The sequence below is a fragment of the Vulpes lagopus genome, chromosome X (genome assembly GCF_018345385.1).
Source record: "Vulpes lagopus strain Blue_001 chromosome X, ASM1834538v1, whole genome shotgun sequence".
NCBI lineage: Eukaryota > Metazoa > Chordata > Mammalia > Carnivora > Canidae > Vulpes > Vulpes lagopus.
The window spans coordinates 9,331,710-9,359,049 of record NC_054848.1 but is presented as its reverse complement, the minus strand read 5'-3'; the positions used below and the strand labels follow the sequence as shown (position 1 = coordinate 9,359,049).

General features: G+C 47.1%; 1 protein-coding gene across 1 annotated transcript; it reads right to left on the bottom strand.

Moving 5' to 3' along the window:
- Positions 1-67: 67 nt before the first annotated feature.
- TLR7 (toll like receptor 7) lies at positions 68-27,049 on the bottom strand. The gene is made up of 2 exons (XM_041740530.1): positions 26,905-27,049; positions 68-5,350 (listed from the first exon to the last, which is right to left on the bottom strand). Exons 1-2 carry the CDS (start codon positions 26,905-26,907, stop codon positions 2,201-2,203), a joined length of 3,153 nt encoding a protein of 1,050 aa, XP_041596464.1. The 5' UTR covers positions 26,908-27,049; the 3' UTR covers positions 68-2,200.
- Between the last annotated feature and the right edge of the window lie 291 nt (positions 27,050-27,340).

Sequence of the window (27,340 nt, the reverse complement as noted above, 5' to 3'; positions counted from 1 at the left end):
AAGGGCTTTATGGTTTATAAATCACCAAAATAGCTTCAACCTTATGTGTTGATGTGTTTTAATCGAAGAAGCTTTAGGATGGCCAAGAGCCAATTTTTATGACATTGTCTTTGTTCTTCACACTGGAAGAAGAAGAAGAAGAAGAAGAAGAAGAAGAAGAAGAAGAAGAAGAAGAAGAAGAAGAAGAAGAAGGAGGAGGAGGAGGAGGAGGAGGAGGAGGAGGAGGAGGAGGAGGAGGAGGAGGAGGAAGGCATCTATTAAGTACAGTAAAGCTTAAAGACGTTGTCAAATAGTTGGCTCTAGCAGCTTACGTCTTTATTTGTGACCCTTATGGATTACACGTCCTTTGGAAAGAGTTCATCTACTGTGTATCTCCAACTAGACTTAAAGCAAAACCCTTGGCGTGTCGTGCGTACGTAGCATCTCCCAAATCACACTCCGAGATTTGGGCCCATGCACGCTTATTTTCCAAAGGACCCCGACACCTCTGTCGATAATCGCTCTCAGGAAACGGAAGCCAAGTGATCAGGTCTCAAACGTTGAACTCGTGTGACTTTGTACCCAGTTGAACGCGTGCACGTCTTCAGCGCGTCTTGGTCCTTTCTCTTGCTGCCTTGGAGAACGCAAGTAGGTGCTCAAAACTGAAGCCTTCTGAGTGTTGAGGTCCGTCCACCTTGGTTTGTCCTCTCCCTGCCTCTTCCCCGCAATTTAAAGGAATCCATGGAATGGGCACCCCTGCCTGATAACCGTAAATAAATCAGTGGTCTTGGGGTCCTCCGAAGCCGTCTAATGTGGACGGGCCAAGTTGGCAGATAATTACAGATACACGATATTAGTTGGCAAAGCGGTCTGAGAGACCATCGCATGAGGCCGTTTTACTTTGGACACAGCACATTGCAAAGCAGATAAAAATAGGTGTTAGAGTCGCTCAGGCTGCTACATAACAAAAATCTCACAAACCGGGTGACTTCCACAACAAACACTTATTTCGCCCAGTTCTGAAGGATGGAAGTCCCGGGTCAGAGCGCCAGCATCATCTGTCTGGTGAGGGTCCTCGTCCGAGCTGCAGGCTGTTGACCTCCCTCTGTATCCTCACAGGGACGTGGTGGGAACACAGCAAGCTAGGTCTCGCTGTCTTTTTTTTTTTTTTTAAGATTTTATTTATTTGTTCATGAGAGACACAGACAGAGAGGCAGAGACACAGGCAGAGGGAGAGGCGGGCTCCCTGCAGGGAACCCGATGCGGGACTCGATCCCGGGACCCCGGGATCACGCCCTGGGCCAAAGGCAGATGCTCAACCCCTGAGCCACCCTGGCGTCCCTCTGCTATCTTCTGATAAGGCACTGATCCCATTCCTGCGGGCTCCACCCTTGTGGCCTGATCACCCCCCAAAGGCCACCTCCCGACACCATCCCACTGGGAGTTGGCACTTCAACATCTGAATTTGGGAGGGAACAGACGTTCAGTCCGTAACAATACTTGAGCAGGTGAATTATCATCAAAGGTAAAGAGCCTCATTTGTATAAAGGCAGATCAACTCCAATTTTTTTCCATTTGTAAGTAGGCCAAGCCCACCAGTGGTAAGGGTGTTTCTCACTATTTCCACCCGGGACCCAGCAACAGGCCCAAGGGCGAAGAGACAGTGGCAAGTAGGCAATCCTCCGTGGGGACCCAGCTCTGGGTCTGCACAGAAAGGGGCGCTGGATGATACAGAAGCCATCAGGCGACGAGTTGACTGGGTTTTCATGTCACAAACTCTGCTACATTTTAATGTCCTGTACGCAGGCCCCGAGCGTTTTTGACCCGATTTCTACACATACCAGCAGTTCTTCTTCGGGAGGAAGTGCAATTCTTCTCAGTAGTCTGTGATTGCACGTCTATTTAATAATCACTAGAGAATTACAGGAGAGTCAGAGCCTCGTGTCCTCTCCTTGCCGCCGTCCTCCCAATAGCATCTATCCAGGAACAGAAAGGAGAGGCTCCAGTGCAAATGGAGTCACAGAGAGATAAGTAAGATGACTCGACGCATCATATAAATTCCATTTTCCAACTTCCACTAGCCTCTCTGCTATGGGCCATCCCGGGTCTTAGAGAATTTACGAACACCCTTCTAGTGAGACATCGAAGAGAAAATCTAGGCAGCCAAGCTTCTCCCTGTTGAGTCAGGCAGCCCCATTTTGCCCCATTTTGCAAAGAAGGCCTAGACCGTCTCTTTGAACACCTGGCTGTAGGTCACATGATTGTCTGTGGCCAGGGCATTTTTCAGACACTGCCAGAAGTATGGGTGAGCCTGTGGGTTTCTTGGCCACTCCAGGACAGAACTCTTACAGAGCCTCTTGCGGAGCTGGAGGAACTTGGATTTCTGAAGGGGCTTCTCAAGGAATATCAAGATAATGACGTCCACTTTTTCATCCATGAGCCTCTGATGGGACAAGTAAAATGCTATCTTAAAGTTCTCGGTCTTTGCATACTTGTTCGTCATCACAAACACCGTCTTTTTGCTAAGCTGTATGCTCTGGGAAAGGTTTTCCAGAACTGGCTGCCCTGGTAACCAATCCCTTTCCTCAAGACATAAGTTGAAATGTTTCTCCCTTGGGTCTTCCAGCTTGGCCACCAGCTCATCCAAAACCCATTCGGTCACTGCTGGGTCTTTAGTGTCATACACAACGAAAGCATCATAGCAAGAGTCCAGTGATTTCAGACGCCGATACCCCTTTATTTTGGCCTTACAGTAATGGTAACTGTACCACACGTCCCAGAAGTAGAGGTGGTTTGCTGTTGTAATCACCATCAGAAAAAGGGCCAGCGATAGGGAAAATGAGAACAGAACCAGGTTAGTCAGATCTAACTCACAGGTATACAGATCCAGGGAGACCACACTCTGGCCCTTGTGTGCTCCTGGCCCCACACAAGTCACATCTGTGGCCAAGTAAGGAATAGTCACCTCTGTGTGGTTGACCCACCAGACAAACCACACAGCATCACAGGTGCACAGAAACCGGTTATGATGCAAAAGTAACATCTCCAGGTTGTTGAGGACATTTTCTGGAAAGCTAGTCTTCTGGATAATCTGGATTTTATTTGAACTGAGGTCCAGATATCGCAACTGGAAAGCATCTTGTAGAAAATGCTTTGTCAGCTGCCTGATTTGATTATACTTAAGAATCAGCTTCTTGAGGCTTCTGGAACAGTTGTATAATCTCTCAGGGACAATCTTCAGCTCGTTGTAGCTGAGGTCCAAGGTCTCTAGATGCTTCAGATACTGGAGTCTTTCCCAGTGAAAGGACTTGAGCCCATTTTTGACCAAGGAGAGAGTCTTTAGATTCGGAGGCATGCCATCAAACACTCCAGAAGGCAAGAAACTCAGGGAATTTTCAGAGATGTCTAATTCCTCTAAGTTCAGCAGATTCTTGAAGAATTTTAAGTATCTGTTATCACCATCTCTCCATAAAACATCCAAGTGATTTCCTCTGAATTCCAGAATTTTAAGAGACTCGCTCTCCATGGTCCTGCTGGTGGACGTAGCGATGTCATTGTTGTTCATCATCAGTTTCTTCAGAACTTTTAGGTTCTTGGTGAAGTTTAGCATGTGAGTGATTCCTTCTGATTGAAAGTAATGGCTGTTACTGCTAATATCTAGAACTTCCAGTTTGCGTAGCTCCTCAAATGCCGTCGAGTAGAGTAAATCAAGCCGGTTGTTAGAGAAGTCCAAGTATTTCAGCTCCACTAGTGGCTGAAATTCACTGCCATTGAGAGTTTGGCCAATGGTATTTCCTGACAAATTTAGGCATTTGAGGAAAGAAAGATGCTGGAAATCAGAGGACTTGATAAAAAAGATGTTGTTTCTACTTAGGTCCAGGGTCTGCCCATACATGTAACAATCTTTGTTAAAAGGCAAGAAAGAAGGAGTCTCTTTGTTTTTGAACCTGCAACTCCTTGCATACTCGTCATATCTGAAATAATGTAATGTCTCAAGGACCTGAGGCGCATGCCCTTCGACAGAGGTTCTGGTGCTAGAGCAGAAGCCAACTCCACCTGAATCTCCTGAAGGGGATATCTTATTCATTGAAAGGTCTATGACTTTCAGTGTTTTAAATTGTTCAAATATGCTGAGGTCCGCAATTTTTATGAAGTTAGTGCCGAGATCAAGAACTTCGAGATTGGTAAGGCTCTGTAACGGAGAGAGATGATGGCTGCTCAGCTCCTTAAAGACGTATCCTTTGATGCGCAACACTTTCAGGTTTTTCAGTGAAGAAAACGCGTCGGACAGATTCAGAGCTGCACGATAGACCTGAAGTTCATAATTGAAAGATAGATCCAGTTGGACAAGGTCGTGAAGAAGATACAAAAATTTGGCATCCCCAATTTCTTTGGCCAAGAAGTTTTGGGACAGATCGAGCTCCTTGAGCTTTTTAATGTTTTTAAACCATCGCTGGGGCACACGCTGAAGAGAGTTACTGTGTAGACGTAACACCTGTAATTCTGTCAATGCATCGAAAGCTGACTCATGGATCTGTAGGGGCGAATTATTTTCACAGGGTGTGCAAGGAAATGGGACATTGTAACAACGAGGGCAATTTCCACTTAGGTCGAGGATGCGCAGTTGATTGAGGTTATTAAAATCATCTTCTTGGATTTTTGCAATGGCGTTGTTATAAAGGTAGAGTTCTGTTAAAGTAGATGGCAAAGTAGTAGGGACATACGTGATGTTGTTATCTTTGAGGGAGAGCAATTTTAGATTTTTCAGACTTAGGAAAGCATCTTTTTCGATGAAAAATGAAACATTACAAGGATTGCGAAAATAACAGTTTTGGCCCAAGTAGAGCCTTTCTATGTTGGTCAGTTCTGTTAGGTTATTTTTCATGATAGAGAAGATACTGTTGGCTTCGAGGCTCAGCAGCTCCAAGCTGGGAGGAAGACCCTCGGGTATTTCTAGAAGCTGGTTTCCATCCAGATAAAGGGATTTCAAATAAGTGAGGCTGCTAAAGCTTCTGGGTTTAATCTGTGGCCTCCTGGTGCACAGATGGTCTTTCGGCCCCAGTCGAACAGGTACACAGTTGCATCGGAAATCGATCTCTACCAGATAGTCCAGCTGGTGGAAGGAGGCTGGAGAGATGCCGGGTATGTGGTTAATGGTGAGGGTGAGGTTGGTGGCGTTGGAGGGAATACCTCCCGGGATTTCCGTCAGGTGCTTGTCCGTGCAGTCCACAATCACATGGGCCTTCGGAGCATCCAGGCTGACATCACAGGGCAGAGTTTTAGGAAACCATCTGGCTCCAAGGAGTTTGGAAATTAGGATTATGTTCAAAAGGACAAAGAACTGTCTCTTCAATGTCCACATTGGAAACACCTGAAAGCATAAGAAAGAACAAATCAGTGTCATTCTAAATCATTCTAAAATATATCAAGAATCAGATTTGAAATGTCCCATTTGCTGCCTCTCTTTTGCTACAGTTTATTTATTTATTTATTTATTTATTTATTTATTTAATTTAATTTTATTTATTTATGATAGGCACACAGTGAGAGAGAGAGAGAGAGAGAGAGAGAGAGAGAGAGAGAGGCAGAGACATAGGTAGAGGGAGAAGCAGGCTCCATGCACCGGGAGCCCGACATGGGATTCGATCCCGGGTCTCCAGGATCACACCCCGGGCCAAAGGCAGGCGCCAAACCACTGTGCCACCCAGGGATCCCTATTTATTTTTTAAAAAGATTTTATTTATTTATTCGTGAGAGACACACACACACAGAGGCAGAGACAGGCAGAGGGAGAAGCAGGCCCCATGAAGGGAGCCTGACGTGAGACTCCATCCCGGGTCTCCAGGATCACGCCCTGCGCCAAAGGCAGGCGCTAAACCCGCTGAGCCACCCAGGGATCCCCTTTTGCTACAGTTTAAAAGATACAACCCAGGTCTTAATTCTCCATTGCATCTTCCCACCCCCTGACGTTATGATGAACCTACTACTGAGGGTCATAATAATCAAGTTACACATTTAGCTTTTAGCACGTTAGCTCTTCAGTTCCATAGCTTTGAAGGTGGTAGAAGAAGCATTTTCTTTTTCTTTTTTTTTAAATTTTATTTATTTATGATAGTCACACACAGAGAGAGAGAGGCAGAGACATAGGTAGAGGGAGAAGCAGGCTCCATGCACTGGGAGCCCGACATGGGATTTGATCCCGGGTCTCCAGGATCGCGCCCTGGGCCAAAGGCAGGCGCCAAACCACTGCGCCACCCAGGGATCCCGAAGAAGCATTTTCTTACTCGCTGTTATTTAAAATAGTATAACAGAAGGGGTTGTCAACTAGTTGCCAAAGTCTGAAATTTGGGGATGAAGGAATATTAAAACGAAAATGCATTGGGAAGAATAACACATTAAGTCTTTAGTGCTGGAGCGCCTGGGTGGCTCAGTGGGTTAAGCATCTGCCTTTGGCTCAGGTCACGATCTCCAGGTCCTGGGATCGAGCGCCGCATCGAGCCCCACGTCGGGTTCCCTCCTCAGCTGGGAGCCTGTTTCTCCCTCTGCTGCTCCCCCTGCTTGTGCTCTCACTCTTTCTGTCAAATAAACAAATAAAATCTTAAAAAAAAAGACTTTCATGCCATTACTGTTTGCTTGCTAAGCCTCTTCTGGTACACGTTACAAGAGGCCTTCGTAATACTCAAACCTCTTAATATTCTAAGTAGAAAAATTAAGAGATCTATCATCCCTATTCTACGGATTAAGACCCCACTCAGCAGTAATAGCTCATTTGCCCAAGGACACTCAACTGTGCCATTCCGGCACTGCCATCCTATGAGCTGGCTTTCCTCTTGGATTGTTTTTGGAAATCCAAGATGATCTGGGGAATGAGCATTTCCCCTACACTTTTGCTTTGCATTACATAAATTTGGAAAGGAGAGAGCAGAGAGTCAGGCCATTGCCTTGGTGATTCCTGATTGATCAAAGAGGATACTCATGGGAGTGAAAGGAAGGGGAGCCTATTAATAATTTCGCTAAGACTACAGGCAGAAAACCAAGACTCAGGCAAACTGGGACATATGGAAACCTACTCATAACGGTGATTCTTGGGCAACCAGGTTTAGCATGAGAGACCCCGGGACCTTGGGGAGAAAGACCTTGAAAGGTAGTATGGGGAGTACTGAAGAGCTTTGCCAGTCATCATATTAACTTGGACTGGCCCTGCCTTAGAGGGTGGTTTAACCAGAGACTAGCCTTCAAGTTTCAAGATTTCTATCAATATTCTACTCCAGAACACTGGTTTTAGTTTAGCTGGTGCTTATCCATGGAACGATCTGGCCTGTGTCTCTACAATAGGCTTCTAGATCAATTAATGCTTTTGTCCTCCCAATGGACTGAATCAACCAATTATGTTGATGTCTAAGAAACCAAATGCCTACTTCCCTTAATTCCTCCAATAGAAGGTAAATAAGCAATTTTCCCCTCAGCTTTCTTTTTCTCTGATCCAAGATGGTTCAGAAGGATCTTAAAGGACTTCTTCATACACATTTACACGCCCAACCTTTGTTGAGGTTAGAGGTACAACATTGTCTCCCCCCCTCCCCGCCTTTCACCACCTTGTCTCCTCTTCTCCTCCTCATGAAAATCATTCACTGAGTCCAGTTGACATTCTTCATTGACCTTCTTGGCATCCTCCTCGCTTTGCCAATTTTAGCTGACACAATTTCAGTCGAGATTATTCACCCTTGGTCCACTCTAAAGCCTCATCTTTGTGCTCAGGCTCTCACTCTCCCAATCCACCCTAACCATTTAAACTTTCCAAACATTAATCAGATTACGTTACTCCACAATCTTTAAAATGATTTCTCTCTCTCTCTCTCTCTCTCTTTTTTTTTTTTTTTTTTTACAGAATGAGCCTTAACTTTTTATCATGACATCCAAAGTCTTCCATAATTTATTCCCTATCTACTTGTCCAGGCCTTCCTAATACACTGCCCTGCCAGCTTTTCTAGTCACTAACCCAAGCCCAGTTTGTGTTCCTGACTTGCAAGTCCTTTCACCTGGACTTCTCTTTTCTATCATTTCCACCCAGCAGAATTCTGGTTATCCCTTAAGGCTTTACCTTCCAATCTGGAGGAATCAAATCCCTGGGAAGATGGCAATAGGCCAGGGTGTACAGGAAGCCCTTAGATAAATAAGGTCTATCTCCCTTGAGCATCAATCTTACTCGAAGATTTAGGAGAAATGTTCATCACTCGGGGAGGAGGAGTTGAGTCAAGATGAGAAAAGGGGAGAAGGAGAGTGAGTTATTTTTATGGTTCCTGAGTATAGGATCCCAGACCCTGGACCCCATCTCCAGCTATGCTTCTGTCAGAAGACACGATGGGTTCGTGAACCCCGCTATCAGAAGGTAAAAAGTAATGCTGCTAAGGGCATTACTATGGACCTGGGAGGTGAGTTGTATTCCGAAGGGGGCCAAAATGAGTAAAGAACAAATCGTGAACCAGGTGCCCTCTTCTGATCCCACTCTCACAAACCTAGACGAGCTCCTGGGAAGAACTGGGAAGATCCCTGAATTAGCAGAGTTAAAGGCATGAAGTGACAGCAATCACCACACCAAGGTTCCAAAATATGCCTAGTTCTATGATGGGGGGAAGTAGATGCTCTAGTTTAGTTGTAGAAAAAAAATAACAGTGGTGTGCTGGTCAGTGTTTAGCAACTGGCTGTCTCCCCCCCGCCCCACACCTCTGATTTGTTAAATCCTGATTTATAGCATTTTCTAGTTCCCATAGTGTGAGCTGCCATTGTGAAGTCATTGAATGCGGAGTTGGAGAGAGATGTGCAGAGCCCCCCTGGCAAGCCCGTAGGAGCTGCGTCCAGCAGACCCTGCCCTTAACACACCTGCGACCATGACTGTGGAGTTTTTAGCCTCTACCTATGGACGTAGTATGAACTAGAAGGAAAAATTAATCAGAAAGTATTTCTCCCAAAGTATTTCTCCCTTATCTCTCTCTTTTTTAAAAAGATCTTATTTATTTATCTGAGAGAAAGAGAGAGAGAGAGAGAGAGAGAGAGAGAGAGAGAGAGAGAGGGAGAGAGCACAAGGGGGTAGGGGCAGAGAGAGAGAAGCAGACTCCCTGCTGAGGGACATGGGGCTCTCGATCCCAGGACCCTGAGATTATGACCTGCCAAAGGCAGATGCTTAAACGACTGGGCCCCCCGGTGCCCCTCTTTCTCCCTTATTTCTAAACTTTTTTCTTGCACCTGTCCACTTTTCTCCTCGTCTACTATCACCTCCTTCCTGCCATTAGCCATTAGGTCTTACCTGGACTACCGCAAGAGGCTCTAAACTGGTCCTCCCAATTCTCCTTCTCCTCTACAATTCTTTCATCAAATGGCATGAGAGCAGTCTTTCTAAACATGAATCACATCAACTACAACGAATCGTTACTGCTTATATCACGCATGTTCTGACTCCAGCCTACTTCCATGACCTTGAACCATCCTCCCCCTACTTTGACCACACGCCAGACATCTGGCCTGTTTTCTGTTCTGCATTCGAGCCAGTCTTGGCACTTGCTGTTCCCTCTTCCTGAAATTATCTTTCTCCTCCTCTTCCCACAGCCAGGTCATCCTCATCCCTTAGGGGTCTGCACAGATAACACGTATTCAGACAGACCGTCTCTGGCCAACTTACGTCAATACGCTTCCATGTAATACTAGTGATGGTGACCGTAACTTTGGTTAACTTCGGTAGCACTTACTCTATTCTGAGCCTCATTTTCAGGGTGTAAATATATTAACCCATTGAATCCTCATAATAACCACATGTGAGTGGTACTACAGATCCTCAATCCTTACCCAAAACCTTTGGGGTTAGATGTGTTTTGGAACTAAGAATTTTTCAGACCTTAGAAGGTAACACATATCCATGCATTATGTAATCTTCCTACTGGGGCCCGGGGCAGCATCCCATAATCAAACACATAAAAATTTCTGCAGTGAAACAAAGAAGCCTCCACAGTAAGTGGGGAAGGAAGGAAGGAAGGAAGGAAGGAAGGAAGGAAAAGCAAGAAAAGCAAGCAAGCACACAAGTAGACAAGGAAGAAAAGAACTAGTTTGTTCAGTTCAGATCAAGATTCACCTCCAAATGAATTCAGGTCATGTGTTTGCCATTGACTGAGTTAGGACAAAGCTTTCAGTCTGGGGATTTTGGAACTGTGGATGTCTACTATTAATTTCCATTTTAGGGATGAGTCCACTGAGGTGCAGTGGGGTGCATATATGTCTGTACCCTGTGCTAGACCGCCCTGCTTTATTTCCTTCATGGCCCTTAGCACAATCAGAAATTACCTTGCCGATAGTTTGTGTGCTTGCGATTCATGTGTTTAGTTGTTTAATGTCTCTCTTGCATGAGAAGATAGATAAGCTCTGAGAGAGTAGGGCTTTGTGTGTCTTTGTATAAAACAATGCCCGGCACTTAATTTATGTTGTATTATGCTTGCTAAATACATGAATAGAAGAATGAAAGCATGAATGAATGAAATAAAGCAAAATACTTCCAAGAAATTTCTCCTTGGAGTAGATTGCTTTAGGCTAAAGCCCCACATTGCCAGGGGATAACAGTCTATTTCATCTATTTGCCCAAGGATTCCTCAGGGAGAAAGGTTTCAAAAGCTCTGCTTTCTATTGCTCACTTCGAATTCATCTTCTTCAAGGCACTCTCTGGGATGAACCCAGACAGAAGTAGTCGCTCCCTCTTCTCATCTTCTGCCCTGAGTACACACAAGGCTGTGAAATACCACTTTGGAATGAGGGTTGGAAGAACTGGCTCCCAGTCCTGGCTTGGTACTCCACCCACGTCCCCTTGTGAGGCAGCCACTGTGCCCAGCAGAAGAGCCCCCTCCAAGAGAGTGGTGGACACAGAACCAACAGTATGAGACACGTCAAGGACCCAACAACTGTCCGGAACCAAGGCAGTGGACCCGGGGATGCCAGGGTAGCTCAGCGGTTGAACACCTGCCTTCAGCTCAGGGAATGATCCCGAGCCCTGGGATCAAGTTCCGCATCAGGCTCCCCACGGGAGCCTGCTTCTCCCTCTGCCTGTGTCTCTGCCTCTCTCCCTGTGTCTCTCATAGATAAATAAATAAAATCTTTCATAATAATAAAAAAAGACAGTGGACTCAGACCAGAAAATTCTCCAACAATTCCTTAGCTAGGAATTATACCAAGTACCTGGTGAGAAAGAATTCATTAAAAAAAAAAATCAGGATTCCACTGACACAGTCATTCTTTCATTTGACAAGTATTTATTGAATACCTACTAGGGGCAGCAAACACACAGCCCCTGCCCTTAAAGAGCTCAACTCACAGTGGAGGAGAGAAAAAATATGTGGATTTAAAATTAAAACGTGGAAAGACCATTAGTTCTTTCCAGACAAGATGATGATACTTGTAGAGGTGGAGCTTAATTGTTTTTTTTTAAAGATTTTATTTACTTATTCATGAAAAACACACACAGAGAGAGGCAGAGACACAGGCAGAGGGAGAAGCAGGCTCCATGCAGGGAGCCCGATGTGGGACTTGATCCTGGGACCCTGGGATCACGCCCTGAGCCAAAGGCAGACGCTCAACCACTGAGCCATCCAGGTGCCCCAGTGAAGCTTAATTGTATGTTGTTCTTATTTCATGCAGGGTATTTTCTGACACTTTAAATTGGTTATTTTTATCAGCCTCATTGAGTCCAGAGATTGTTAAATCTCTACCCATATCTTTGTCCCCTTTCTTTCATTTCATAGTGAGAGAGTCATCATTAATAGTTGGGAAAAAAATAGTTGGGCATATACCACTCTGAAGAAAAGATTCTATTTCCCAGACTCCCTTGCAGCTAAGCATGGCTACATGACTAAGTTAAAGCCAATGTGATGTGAGAGGAAGTGAGACGTGTGATTTCTGGGATATGTCCTTGAATGGCGGGGCTGTTCCCCTTCTTCCTGTCTACTTCCATCTAGCTTCTTGTAGTATGGGTGTGGTAGCCTCCTAGCTTGATTTTTGCAAATGAGGAAAATATGCTAGGGATGGCGAAGCAACAAGGTGGACGATCCAGAGCACCGGATCCTCCTCCCACGACCTCCTAGAGCAGAGTATAAATAATGGCTCTGATCTCTAGGAGTTGATGAGAAATCACAAAGTTGTTATACTAAGACAGGGTTAACTGGACTTTCTTTCTTCCCTTTTTTTTTTAAAGATTGATTTATTTGTGAGAGAGAGAGAGAGAGAGAGAGAGAGAGAGGCAGGCAGAGACACAGGCAGAGAGAGAAGCAGGCTCCATGCAGGGAGCCTGACACAGGACTCGATCCTGGGACCCCAGAGTCATGCCCTGAGCCAAAGGCAGATGCTCAGCCGCTGAGCAACCCCGGTGCCCCTGGACTTTCTATTGTACAAATGCAATAGAAATTGCATTTCTTTTAGAAATAGAGATAGCCTACTTTTAGCCAGTGTAAAAGGTAGAACTTGGGAGTAGGTTGCTGCTCGTGAAAGAACCTAAAACACGTGATGTCGATGTCTTTACGCTACGAGCAAGACAGATGCCAATGTTGGAGGCTGGAAAGCTCGCAACGCATACCACACCGTTGCACAACACCGGATACAACCATCACCCAGGCCATCTTGGAAGGCGGGACACACGTCCACTGTGACTTCTGTTTCGTTCTCCCAGCTTTATGGAGATACAACGACATCCTAACATTATATCAGTTTAAAGTGTCCAACATAATGATTTGATAAACGCATATATTGGAGAATGATCACAATGAGTCTAGCTAACACCTCACATCATTACCATTGTCTTTCTTGCAGTGAGAACTTTTAAGATCTACTCCCTTAGCAACTTTCAAATACACAATACAGTATTGTTAACTACCGTCACCATGCTGTACGTAACATCCTCAGTGTGCCAATGTGACGTGTGACTTCACTGTTAGGGGAAATGGCGTGGCGGTATTTGTAATGATGATGCACGCTGATGACCTCTTACTGTTTTTAGCAGTCTTAGGGGAGGCATGAGCCATGGCTGAAGTCAGCCATCTGCAAGCAGGAATGGAAGGAAGTACAGCTCGGCCAAGGGAGGCTTTCTCTGCCTGCAGCCTGAACTCCAAGGTTGATTAAGACTTCCTTAATCTGGGGCCTTGCAGGGTTGAAAAAGCCTCCTGCCTTACCCCAAATGAAAGCAGATGAATGGACAGAGTCAATAGCAGCCTTAAGAGAACATAAGTGTGTGCTCACATGCATTTTTCAAGCACTTTCCATTAAGTATTTTCCAGCAGACAATGGAAGCCAGGCCAGGCCAAAGAATCTGATTAGGATTGCTGCCTTCCCCTTGACTCATACAGCCTCTGGGGAGTTGATTACATTGAGACTGAGGAACATTGACGGAATACAGAATCTTTACATTTAAAATGGACTGGAGCTGCTCTAATATGATAGCCACCAGTCACATGTGGCCATTTAAATTTAAATTAATTAAAATCAAATGCAATTTTAAAATTCAGTTTCTGTTACACGAGCCATATTTCAAGTGCTCAAGAGCCACATTAGGCTCAAGGCTACGGTAGTTGAGCACGCAGAGAGATTGCAGGAAATTCTATTTTTTTAAGATTTTATTTATTCATGAGACACACACACACACACACACACAGAGGCAAAGATACAGGCAGAGGGAGAAGCAGGCTCCATGCAGGGAGCCCGACGTGGGACTCGATCCCAGGACCCCGGGATCACGCCCTGGACTGAAGGCAGGAGCTAAACTGCTGAGCCACCCAGGGATCCCTGCAGGAAGTTCTAGTAGACAACATAGGTCTAGACCGAGGGATGGCAAACTTTTTTCTGTGAAGAGCTAGAGAGTATATATTTGGGGCAAAATTGAGGCAATTATATGGGTATTTAAATTACCATTTAGAATGTAACTCATCAAAGTGATAAAAACCATCCTTAGCTCACGAGCCACACAAGCACAGGTGGCTACACAGATTTGGCCCCCAGGCCGTGATTTGCAAACTCCTGGTCTAGACAAAATCTTCGGGTGTATTAAACTTGTGTATAGAATTCACTCTAAGCAAATTCAATCCAAGACTGCCAAATATTAGAAGAAATTACATTGCCTGCGAAGCCTGTGCGTCTGTTCACGTGCTGCTGATTTCAAGCGAATGATTTCCTCGTCATTGCGATTCTAAGAAATAGGTTGTTTGCAATGAGGAGAGTGAAATGCAGAGCCCACAGAACCGGCCCAAGGTAAGACTCTGGCAAGTCAGACACACAGCTTGCACTCTTGGCTGCTTTGTTATACCTCCTTTCTAGAAGGCTCTATGTCAATGCACCCATTCCTCTCCCTGGGAGCTGAACACTCTTAGGTCCAGAACCCGGCCTGTCTCTCCACGCGCTCTATCCTTATGATGCCTGCCACATAGTGAGCGTGAGATCAATATCTGCTGAATAAATCAAGGCTTCGACTGTCCTTACAATCCCATGGAAGACAGGCACTGAATGGTCCTCAATAGTGAAGTATTCCAAAGGTCAGATTGCTGACAAGGAAGCGAGGAGACACCAGGAGGGCTGGGGGCCTCTAAAAGGAAGGGGTACAGTGGTGTCAGAGGAAGGCCATGGCAAGTGAAACTGCAGAAGCCCCCACTCGATCCTTTCTCAGTTCTGTTCCCTGGAACCTGAAACCCCAGTGACAGTGCAGAGCTCATTTGTCTCTCCTGGGAGAGGCACAGCCTGTGCTCCATAGCTGAGCCCCAGCCCCGCTGGCCCTTGTGATGCTCTAGGGTCGACTGGAGGTCTCCTGGGTCCCCACCCCCGCTGCACCAGGAGCCTGGAACTCCGAGGTATCAGTGAGCTTGCGTGGATCATGGAACCAAGAAGATTAACTGCAATGAGAGATTGGGTTCTGACCAAGCAAAGGAGGGGGAAAAAATGGATTCAATGAACAAAGCCTTTCTAAATTTGTTAAAGAAAGGTAATACCCCCCCCCCAAAAAAAAAGAAAGGTAATACCCTTTGAAACTTCCAAATTTAAAAGATATTCTTGAGAAGATGACTGAAAGATGTGAAGCTTTGGGGCTCCTGGGTGGCTCAGTCGATTGAGTGTCTGACACTTGGTTTTGGCTCAGGCCGTGATCCCAGGGTCGTGAGATGGAGCCCTGTGTTGGGTTCTGCGCTCAACATGGAGTCTCCTCGAGATTCTCTCCCTTTCCCTCCCCCTCTGCTCCTCCCCCTGCTGGTACTCACTCTCTCTCTCTAAAATATTTTTATTATTCTTTATTTAATTTTTTAAAGTTTGTATTTATTTATTTGAGAGAGAGAGAGATAGTCACAGAGATAGTGAGAGAGAGCACAAGCAGGAAGGAGAGGGAGAAGCAGGCTGCCTGCTGAGCAGAGGGCCCGACGTGGGGCTCCATCCCAGGACCCTGGGATCATGACCTGAGCTGAAGGCAGATGCTTAACCGACTGAGGCACATAGGACCCCCGCTTAAAATCAATCAATCAATCAAACAAACCTTAGAAAGATGTGAAGTTTTCCTGAAGTTTTCCTTTATTCCTTAAGTATAAAAATGCCCCCTTTCAGACCACCAGGAACCCTCTGCCTCCGACTAAAGTGAGGACCTGAGCTTCACATAATGGTGATCTAAGAACTCAATGCTAGAGGGGCGCCCAGATGGCTCAGTCAGTAGAGCATGTAACTCTTGATCTTGGGGTGGTGAGTGTGAGCCCCACGTTGGGTGTAGAGATTTCTTAAAATATATGAATAAATAAATAAATGAAAGTCTTTGAAAAGAGTTCACTCAGTGTTGAGCCAGGCCTACGTTTTCATCTGATACAAATAAATGGATTTATACAAATCCACATTATTCTGTTTTGCTTGCTTTTTGGGCAACTGCCAAAAGACATGTGCCTTTCAGTAATTTGATTTATAAAGTAAGGGAATACACCCCGACGTGGGCTCAGCGTTGGCCACAAATCACAGCTAATTACACACGCAAACATGCTGGGTAAATTTGGATGCTCGATTAGCAAACTCAATACGGTTAAAATGGGAATGTTTGACGTTGTATGCACAGGTGTTCTCTTCTCTCAGTAAATCGTCTCTTTTTGTTAAAATGGAAAACGTAGAATTCATATTGAACGGTCATTAGTCATTTTTGTTGAATGGCTGCTTTCTATCATGTGATTACGTGCCAGACGCTGAAGAGGACACGGTGCTGATGCTACATGACTGAGCCCTGACGGTGAGGTTAAGAGGACATATAAATATCCTCATTTCACTCTTGAAGAGGCAGCAATCAGAGAGGCAACTCTGAACCAAGAGTCAAACTCCATGATGACCAATCCTCTTCAAGTTACCTCGTGAAGTTAGAGCAAACGCACTTGGCGTGCGTGCCTGTGTCTTCATTTATCTCCATTTCCATTCAAGGATTCTGAGCACTGTAATGTTTCCATATTGCACTATTTAGAGGTTTTTTTTGAAAAAGATTTATTTATTTGAGAGAGAGAGAGAGAGCACGCAGGGGGAGCTGTAGAGGGAGAGGAGGAGGGAGGATTCCCAGCAGACTCTGTGCTGAGCATGGAGCCCGACGTGGGGCTGGATCCCCTGACCCTGACATCCTGACCTGAGCCGAAATCAAGAGTCAGCTGGTCAACTGACTGAGCCACCTGGGTGCCCTGCTATTTAGAGTTTCCATAAAGAAATTTGCCAAAGAACAAAAAAGATATTTACAATTTGAGCGGGACCAACTTGAAGGGAAAAGGAGGCTTTTTGGACGATGCATTCCTTACGAATTGCACCTGCTAGCCAGCAACGCTATGTCAGGCTAGTCTGTGAATTTGTACACTCAAAGGCGTGCTGAGCTTTATGTTCTGTAATAAAGAACTATATGCTCGCATAGTCATTCAACAATCATATTGGGAATGTACCCTATGCAAGGGATGGTGCTAGACCAAGTAGGGGCCTTGGACACCATCCCTGCCCAACTCAAAACCAAAGGGCCCTGCAGCTGCCACCCAGAGGCCGTGTGTGCTTGGAAGTCTCTGCAGTCAGGGCAAGGCAGCGTGGACAACCAAGGCTGTAGGACAACCTCTAGTCAGGCCTAAAGATAATGCTGCCCACCCTTCAAACGAAAGCTTCAATAAACCCTTCAAAGCAGCAAAACATATCCTCTTGGCTGCGTTGTGTCATTTGTGTGGTTCTTATATTCAGAACCAGGCTCTCCCAACTTGAGACCCACATTTGGTTCCCGCCAGGAGGTCTACGGCTAAGAGAGCTATGATGACTGAAAGGGAGACCCATTTCCCAAGAGGTTGCCAATGTCCCACTTTGCAGATAGTGTTTTTATTTTTAAGACTTTGCAAGCTTGGAACGGATGTGTGGCTGCAATCTGAGGAGTTCCGAGGACAGCTGGCCCCAGTGGGGAAGTGAGGCGAAGTGGTTTGTGTCTTGCAACAAGCTAGAGGAAGACCAACTGTAGTCTGGCTTCACCTGTTTATTCTGGGGGCTAGCGTCCCGGGAACTGAGTCAGCCTCTCTAGCGGATATAAGGCGACCAACTGAATTCCCCTGAACCTTGACCTTCTCATCCACAAACTGTGCGGGTTGAGCTAACTGACCTCCAGAGCCCCCCGAAACTTATCTGCCAGCATCTGACCTCAGCTGGGAGTCTTCCTAACCCCCCAGAACCTCAGGCTGCTGCTGTTTCAAAATGGTCAAAGCAAGGCTTCCAATCACTGTGAATCTTCTAAGGGGTCCATAGAAAGGAAAAAAACCACCACTAGCACATAACAGGCGTCCTGTGTCTTCAGGTGACACCATTTTGTGAGTTTTCTTCAGCTCTCTGAAATTAGTGAGACTGGGAAGAACTGGATGATGATCCATCAATGGGAGGAAATGGCTAAAACCATTTGGAACACCCAACATCCCTTTGAAGAGAATGTGGCAGACATATAGGTGAAAAGCTGTGTGGTTATGCTATTAAGTTGTAAAGAATAAAATGAAGTTTTAAGACAGCATGAAAATAACATAGCATATGATCCCTTCGTGATGAATACAGACACACAGATTTGATTTGTATCTGCAGAGAAAAGTACAGAAAGACATGTGAGAAACTGAACGGTGATACCTTCCAGAGTCTTTGCCAGGTAGGAAAGAGTGTGTTATATCTTCTAGTCCTTGAGGGTTTTTTGTTGTTTTTTTAAAAAAATAAAGATCATGTATCACTTTTATCTTAAAAACATTTTTTAAAACGATTTTACTTATTTATTCATGAGAGAGAGAGAGAGAGAGAGAGAGGGGCAGAGACACAGGCAGTGGGAGAAGCAGGCTCCATGCAGGGAGCCTGACGTGGGACTCGATCCCAGGTCTCCAGGATCACGGCCTGGGCTGAAGATGGTGCTAAACCGCTGAGCCACCCGAGTTGCCCTTAAAAACATAGTAAACATCACAGAGCAGGCAATAAGATTGTGTCGTAACAATGTGGAAGGAAAATTGTGAAAAATGAGGATTTCAACAAGTATTTACTGATACCTGCCATGCTCCAGGTGCCCACTTTTAAGCATTGGGTCACATCGGTGGCCCAAACAGAGGAGATTCCCGCTCTTTCTGAAGCTTATGTCCTCCAAATAATAAACTGGAAAGTATAGAACTTTCCATGATAATCATATCGATATCAGGTGGTATAAGGGTTGGAAAGGAAACGTAGGGCAGGGCAAAGGGGATCAGACACAGGAGATGGGTTTGTGACCGTAGATGGGCGGCTTGCGTGGACATCACGGAGAGTTGACATTTGAGCCAAGATCTTGAGGGGAGGAGGAAGTTGACCACGCAGCTCTATCCAGGGGAAAAGCATTCCAGGCAGAGGGGTAAGCCTCACGCAAAGGCGGAAAACTGTGCCGGAATATTCGCAGAGGTGGCAACAAGACTGGTGTGCCGAAATCAAGGGGGAAAATTTGTCAAAGAACAAAAAAGATATTTACAATTTGAGCGGGACCAACTTGAGGGGAAAAGGAGGCTTTTTGGACGATGCATTCCTTACGAATTGCACGTGCTAGCCAGCAACGCTATGTCAGGCTAGTCTGTGTACACTCAAAGGCGTGCTGAGCTTTATGTTCTGTAATAAAGAACTATATGCTCGCATAGTCATTCAACAATCATATTGGGAATGTACCCTATGCAAGGGACGGTGCTAGACCAAGTAGGGGGAGGAGATGAGTAGGAGATGAAGTCAAAGAGGAGGGCCTCCCGCCCCTGCCAAGGACACGGGCCCTGCTGACCCCTCGGAGGATGGTGGTTTTTACTCTGCGTGGAACCTGGGGAGTGACGCAGCCTGACCTACGTGCTGGAAGCCTCACGCGGGTGGCCGTGTTGAGAAGGGACAGGGAGGGCGCACAGGTGGAAGGATGGAGGCCGGTTAGGAGGCGATTACAGCGATTCAGGCAACAGACCCAGCTGGCAAGGGTGCAGGTGGTGAGAACTTGCCAGACCTGGATACATTTTGAAGGTGAAGCCAAAGAAAATAGGACTTGAAAGTTCTTGGAAGAATGAGGGATTGGAAACAGCAAACATTGCTGGGGAATTTCCGACCAAGGGAAACAAAGCCCCTGGCAGGCGTTGCAGGGCCGGCAGGGGTGGGAGACAGTCTTAGGAGGAAAGAAGAGCACGTTACATAATGCTGATGGGGATGAAAAACCCCAAACCAACAAAGCAACACCCAAAAGCACTAATGATGACGACGACGACAATGATGATGACATAGAGAGAAGGGACTGCGGCTGGGACATTGACTGTGAGCAGCAGAACAGGGAGGAGCCCCAGCGAGGAGCGGAGCAACCCCACCCTCAGGGGTTGAGTGGCCCCCCCATTTCCCCCACCCTGTCCCCCCCTCCCCTGGGCCACAGGCCGGCTCCTGCGAGTGACTCCCCAGCCAGCAGCGGCGCAAGAGATGCCACAGAGCTTCCAAGGCCGGGAGAGAAAAGGTGACCGGGGTCCCACGTCCCCCCAGGAGCTCGCTCCTTAGCCCCTGATCTCGGTCTCTCCCCCACTCTGGGAGCCCTACGGCCTGGGGGCGGCCGCGGGTGGCCGTGTTGAAAAGGGACAGTGCGGGGCCTGTCCCGCACCGAGGAGCCCCGGCTCGCACGCACCTGCTGAGGGGTGGCCCCGGGCACCGCACCTGCGAGCCAGCGAGTTTTCCGGGGAGGCCAGCCCCCGCCCCAGGGCCCCGACCCCACGGGTGTTAGAGACCCAGCGACCTAACCGCGCCCAGTTGGAGACCAGGACACAGAAGTCACAGGACTGCGGCATTTCGGGGCGATCTGCAGGCCGGGCTGGGGAACCTCCAAGGCGTTGAGGGGGGCAAGGGGGGGCAGAGGCCGGGCGAGGGGCGCAGGACCTCGTCCCCACGTTCGCAGCGAAGCGGGAGGCAGGTTTAGCAGCCCCAGGTGAGCAGACAGCAGGTGCGGCAGGAGAGGCGCCCCGGCAGCAAGGACCCCAGCCCCTCGCCCTCCCTCCGCCTCTGGCTCTGCCTCTCTGTGTGTGTCTCTCAGGAATAAATAAATAACATCTTAAAAAAAAATCACACAGCAGAAAAACAGCCAAGTCGCCCTCGGGGGCCGGGGGGGAAGTTCTAGAATGTACATTTCTGGTGCTTTTTCCAGGCAAACCGGGGAAGGAAGGCAGCTCACGTTTCGGGCGGGGGCCTGCACCCCGCTGGGCTGGGGGGAACCCGACCGATGGCTGGCTGCAAAACAATGAGAGGGGGCCCCGGGAGGCAAGGGGAGGCCACAGCGGCGGGCAATTGTTGGCAACCTGTGAATCTGAGTTCACTCGCCTCTTGCCAGGTGGCCAGTGAAACCGTGCCCCCCCCCTCCCCCGGGGTTAATGAGGTTGGGACTACCGGAAAGGTGAAAGCTGCCTTTTCAGACAACTGATTTGCCCTCAAGGTCAAGTGAAGACTGTTGGTGGGAGTGTGAGCTGGTGCAGCCACTCGGGCAAACTGTGTGGAGGCTCCTCAAAGAGGTAAAAATAGACCTGTCCTGCGACCCAGCAACTGCACTGCTGGGGATTTACCCCAAAGATACAGATGCAGTGAAACGCCGGGACACCTGCACCCCGATGTTTCTAGCAGCAATGTCCACAATAGCCAAACTGGGGAAGGAGCCTCGGTGTCCACCGAAAGATGATGGATAAAGCAGCTGTGGTCTATGGATACAATGGAATATTCCTCAGCCATTAGAAACGACAAATACCCACCATTTGCTTCAACGTGGATGGAACTGGAGGGTATTATGCTGAGTGAAGTAAGTCAATTGGAGAAGGATAGACATTATATGGTCTCATTCATTCGGGGAATATAAAAAATAGTGAAAGGGAATAAAGGGAAAGGAGGGAAAATGAGTGAAAATATCAGTGAGGGTGACAAACCATGAGAGACTCCTAACTCTGGGAAACGAACAAGGGATGGTGGAAAGGGAAGTGGGCAGGGGGTTGGGGTGACTGGGTGACGGGCACTGAGGGGGCACTTGGGATGAGCACTGGGTGTTATGCTAAGTGTCGGCAAATTGAACTCCAATAAAAAAAAAAAAGGTCAAGTGCAGAGGGTGGGGACTGTGAACAAGCATAGAGTCTGTATTCCTTCCTGGAGATCAGGAGCCCAAGACCCCACCCTGCAGAAGCTGGCTGTCCCCTGGGGCGCCTCTCCAGCCCCTTTGCCGTGTCCCACGGCCACCCCGGAGCCGCCGGCCCCGGGAACGCAAGGTGCATGGATGGGCCCGTTTGCAGGACGCACCTGTGCAACTGTGAGCCCACCGCGAGGGCGGGGAGCAAGGCTCCGGGTTCTGAATTTCCATCTTAACCATAAATAAAAGGAAGCCCCTCACATCTGCTCAGGGTTTCTGGAAGTTATTCCGCACGGCCTCCTTCTTTGCTTCAAATACCGTTTCCTTCGTATGAGCGCTGCGCTGCTGTGCTGTCTGGAGCTCACCCAGGAGGGCCCTCCGGTCAACTCGGCAGCGCCCTGAATTGTTCCAGAAGGAGGTAGCGATGTGGCCACCACGCTCCGCGAATAGGGAAGTTAGCTAGTGAATCACCCCTCCTCAGGAGCCCCTGGTTTCCTTCTTTTTCTATTTACTTTATAGACTGAGACTCTATTTGGAATTTCCCTAATAAATTTATGACAAAGTAGCCCCCCTCTTTTTTTTTTTGCAAATTTTGAAAGATTTCTAATTATAGACTAATCTCTGTAAAATGTAATTACCATAAACGTCAAAGTCTCATTATATAACCAAAAAAAAAAAAAACAACTCTAAGGATATAATCAACTCACTCTAAAAATAAAGAGACGTTTCATCATTTATTTCTTACCATTTTAGCCCAACAGACTTAGTTTTCAAAATAAGAGAATAAAATGATAGAAAGTCGTCTTACATAAGCGAGGAACTTGACAGCTATTACCCATCACGACAGGCACCCAAGACCAGAAGAGACTAAATCTTATTTGACCTTACACCCTGTGTGCTCGCTTCCCATAAACCACCACCAAACCATCGGCACTTGTTTTCACTTGTTTGTAAGTATTTTATGTTTCGCAGGCCACACGGTCTGGGTCACAACTACTCAACCAACGAGGAGGATGCCCTATAGTGCCAAAGCAATTACAGACCGTAGCTAACCAAACAATAACACTATTTGCGAGCACGGAAATTTGAATTTAACAGAAATGGGATGGGTCATGAAATAGTATTCTTCCTCTGACTTTCTCGATCACTCAAAAACTGAGGGCTTTCTTGGCTTGTAGGCTGTGCAGACGTAGGTGGCGAACCGGGTATGGGCCGTGGCCACGGTGTGCCGCTCAGCCCCAAGCTTTGGTAAGCTTCTGAGACAGAAGGGATCTGCCCTTGGCCTGCAAGACACTGGTTGGTTCATCTGTAATGATCGGATTTAACTGTAGCACAATCTTTCAAATGTTTAAATGATCAGGTTTGGGGATCCCTGGGTGGCTCAGTGGTTTGGTGCCTGCCCTCGGCCCAGGGCGTGATCCTGGAGTCCCAGGATCGAGTCCCATGTCGGGCTCCCTGCATGGAGCCTGCTTCTCCCTCTGCCTGTGTCTCTGCCTCTCTCCCTCTCTCTGTGTCTTTCATGAATAAATAAGTAAAATCTTAAAAATAAAATAAATGTTGGTTAATTTAGGAAATAAATTTCTCATTACCTCTTTGCTGGGCCACAAAGAAATATATTATAGTCGAGAGCAGAATAACGTTTTTACTTTTAAAACTGCTTAACCACGGGTACATATCGACACGTTTCCTTCTAATACCGATCGCCCCATTGCTGTGTCTATTTCACGTAGTGAGAAGCATTCCAGTCTTAGCTAGGGGTTTGTTGGGGGAAAGGTTTCATTTTATTTTATTTAAAATTTTTTTTAAAGATTTATCTTAGAAAGAGAGAGAGAGAGAAAGAGAGAGAGAGAGAACACGAGCAGGAGGAGGGTGGGAGGGGAAGAGGGAGAGAGAATCTCAAGCTGACTCCCTGCTGAGCGTGGAGCCTGATGCGGGGCTGACCTCAGGACCCTCAAATCATGACCTGAGCCAAAATAAGAATCAGACACTCAACTGACTGAGCCACCCAGGTATCCCAGAAAGATTTGATATTCAATTCTTATCGTACCGCATAAGAGCTCTCTGACTTTGGTGAATCACTTTGCCTCATGAGAATCTTCATTTCTCAATTGTAAAATGGTTAGAATGCAGGGCTGTTTTGAGAAACTATTAACAAAAATAGGTAACACCTGTGTTCGTGTAAAACGTCCTCCCAGATGAGCCAACGCCGAGTAAGCATCTAGCGTGTGCACGTTAAAAACACCAGGAATATACGATACTTACCAATTTCTAGCTTGCTGTTTTCATTTATCACTATCTTATAAGTACTTTCTGTGTGTTTCAGTGTTCTTTTAAAAAACATGATTTGAGGGGCCCCTGGGTGGCCCAGCTGGTTAAGCTCAGCTCAGGTCATGATCTCAGGCCCCCGGGATCAAGCCCCATGTGGGGCTCCCTGCTCAGTGGGGAGCCTGCTTCTCCCTCTCCCTGCCCTCCATTCATGCTATCTCTTTCTCTCTCTTTCAAATAAATACATGAATAAAATCTAAAAAAAAAAAAAACAAAATTCACAAAAAAACATGATTTGAGGGGCGCCTGGGGGGGCTCAGTCAGTTGAGCATCCAACTCTTGGTTTTGGCTCAGGTCATGATCTCAGGGTCGTGAGACTGAGTGCCACGTCAGGCTCTGCACTCAGCACTGAGTCTGCTTGAGATTCTTTCTCCCCTCCCTCCCCCTCCCCCTCTGCTCCTCCCTCCCACTGGCACACACTCTCTTTCTCTAAAATAAATAAATAAAATCTTTACAAATCAATTAATTAATTAAAACAAACATGATTTGATGGGGAATCACATTTAAGTAATCCCTCCCCAACATTGGCATGAGATGCTCTCTTTGCCACGCTGCATAGACTATTCTATAAATAATTTGCCACATCCTTGATCATGCCTTTAAAAAGAGTTTCTAGAAGTGGAGTTTCCATATCAAAGGATAGGACATATAACTATTAATAAGGTTGAATAGGGGCGCCTGGGTGGCTCAGTGAGTTAAGCACCTGCCTTTGGCTTGGGTCATGATCCCCGGGTCCTGGGATTGGGCCTCGCATCAGGCTCTCTGCTCAGCAGGGAGTCTGCTTCTCCCTCTGCCCCTCCTCCCCCTGCTAGTGCTCTGTCTCTCTCTCAAGTAAATACATAAATAAATAAATAAAATATTTTATTTTCTTATTTTTTATCTTTTAAAGATTTATTTATTTATTTATTTATTTATTTATTTATTTATTTATGATAGACATAGAGAGAGAGAGAGGCAGAGACACAGGAGGAGGCAGAAGCAGGCTCCATGCGGGGAGCCCGATGTGGGACTTGATCCCGGGACTGCAGGATCGTGCCCTGGGTCAAAGGCAGGCTCCAAACCACTGAGCCACCCAGGGATCCCCCAAATCTTTTATTTTTAAAAATATTTTATTTATTTATTCATGAGAGACACAGAGAGAGTGAGAGGCAGAGGGAGAAGTAGGCCCCACGCAGGGAGCCCGATGTGGGACTCGATCCCGGGCCCCCAGGATCACGCCCTGGGCCAAAGGCAGGCCCTAAACTGCTGAGCCACCCAGGGATCCCCCAAATAAAATCTTGTAAACAAAAGAGGTTGAATAATTTCCCTGTGCTTTCTGACCTCTTTTATCTCTTCTTTTGAAAATTGTTTCCAAATCTTTTCTTATAAAAGGTCTACCAGTCGCTCCTTTTGTCGGCCGCCGTAAGGGATCATAATGGAAGTTCACACGTACGGTCCCCTGGGTATGGGTGTGCAGTGGGCTTGGCCTAGGAGAGCAGGGGGGCCCTGCATGGCTCCTGCAGTCAGGGCGCCCGGGCACGACCCCCCGGGCTCCTTAAGCCCCTGAAGACCCACTTCCCTCATCTGCACTGCACCGGGCGGCTTAGAAGCTGAAACGCTCTGCCCTTAGCGTGACATGTGGCCTGTAGCTAGTGGCCAGTCACTCTGAGCCGTCTTTATTATCACCAGTCCCCTCATCCCATCCCTCAGGGGGCAAAGGCAGATGTGGGCATGGGTTGGCCTAAAAATAGACATCTGAGTTTCTAGGAAATGAAACTATAAGCAGTTGTTTCCTTTGTCACTTAGCTCCCCCCGTGGTTAACTCTTCATTAGACCTCAGGACAACATGGGCCCTGGCGCCAACATTCAGATCTAGAAATCGGAGTGGGTTCCCGCTGAAACGCACTCCACCGTAGCTCACTTGGGAGACAAAATAATTTCTGGAAAAGTCCACTGACGTCTTTTCCTGACTAGTTTGGGGCTTCTCTAATGGCTCATTCTGCTTGCAAAGAACTGGAACACATCTTCTGTGACTTGAGCCTCACCGTGGCCCTGGAAGGCACCTGGAGGGGTACTAGAATGTTCTGCCTCAACAGAGGAGGTGGGGCTCGGAGGCCTTTGGTGACTGGGCCACTCATTGGCTGAACCGGACTCAGGCCCCTCTCAGCCACTAGGCCTTGACGTTTAGGGTTTCTGTGTCCATCTGTGCAGGTTCAGCGCGAGTGCTGGTAGGTGGGTTTAGTGAGAACCCCCACCACTGATCCCTGATCATCCTCGGCCCCTCCCATCCTCCGGGTGACAGCCCATCTGCCTGGCCTGCTCGCAGCAAGAGTCCCGGCCCGTCGGTTCATCCAGAAGCCCCCCCACCCCCAATGTCCCCTTACTCATTTTCTATCCACCGCCCCCCACTCTGCTCCTTGGCTGTAAATCCCCACACGTCCCTGCTGTGCTGGCAACCGAGTCCAGGGCTCTACTGAGGCCTCTTTCCCCCAGTTTCATTCGTTCTTGAACAAAGCCTGCTCTTGCAGCCACAGCGACTGTCCACAAGCGCCCCTGGTTTCTTTGCCAGCACAGGTCTCCTGCCCCGCTGCTCCTATGAGTTTTCCCACGTACGTACTCGTTCAGAGGACCCCACATGCTGGACAAAGCACAAAGTGACTTCAGGGATTTGTACAGTTTTAAAGCCAAAAATGCAGAATGGACAAATGAGATCCACAGAGGCGATTGCCTCAATCCAAGCATCTGTTTTTCCTCACGACAGCCCGCATTAACGCTTGCAGGAAGTTGGACAGAGCAAGCTTTGATTAATCTGAAATTATGTAAGACTCCCATGATTAATCTTGATTATGAAATATCACGAAGAAGTTTCCCCCGCAAATAACCAAGATGCAAATTCTTAAGCATCTCTCTTGCCAGCTGCTTCCAGTTCTCCCCGCAAAAGATTACAGATCACACCCGTTTTCAGGGAATCTCTTAGCTGTTCTTACCATTTTTAGTCTTCTTCCACTGTGAAATACAGAAGTCTGGTTGAAGAGAGCAGAGCGGAGGGGCGGTGGGGACCTCGGTGGTTCAGGGGTTGAGCGTCTGCCTTCGGCCCAGGGCGTGATCCCGGGGTCCTGGGATCGAGTTCCGCATCGGACTCCCCGCAGGGAGCCTGCTTCTCCCTCCGCCTGTGTCCCTGCCTCTCTCTGTGTGTCTCTCATGAATGGATAAATAAAATCTTTTAAAAAAGAGAGAGAGAGAGAACAGAGCAGAAAAGAGGTCAAGATGAACCTGAGATGGACCCAATAGCATCAACTAAGAGAAAGAGAAAATACTGAATTTTACATCTCAGAGATCTTAAAGGACTGTAGCTTCAAAACATGCTGGAACGTGGCTTAAAAATGTGCTGTTGAAAACAGCCATTAATAGTATTTACTTCCT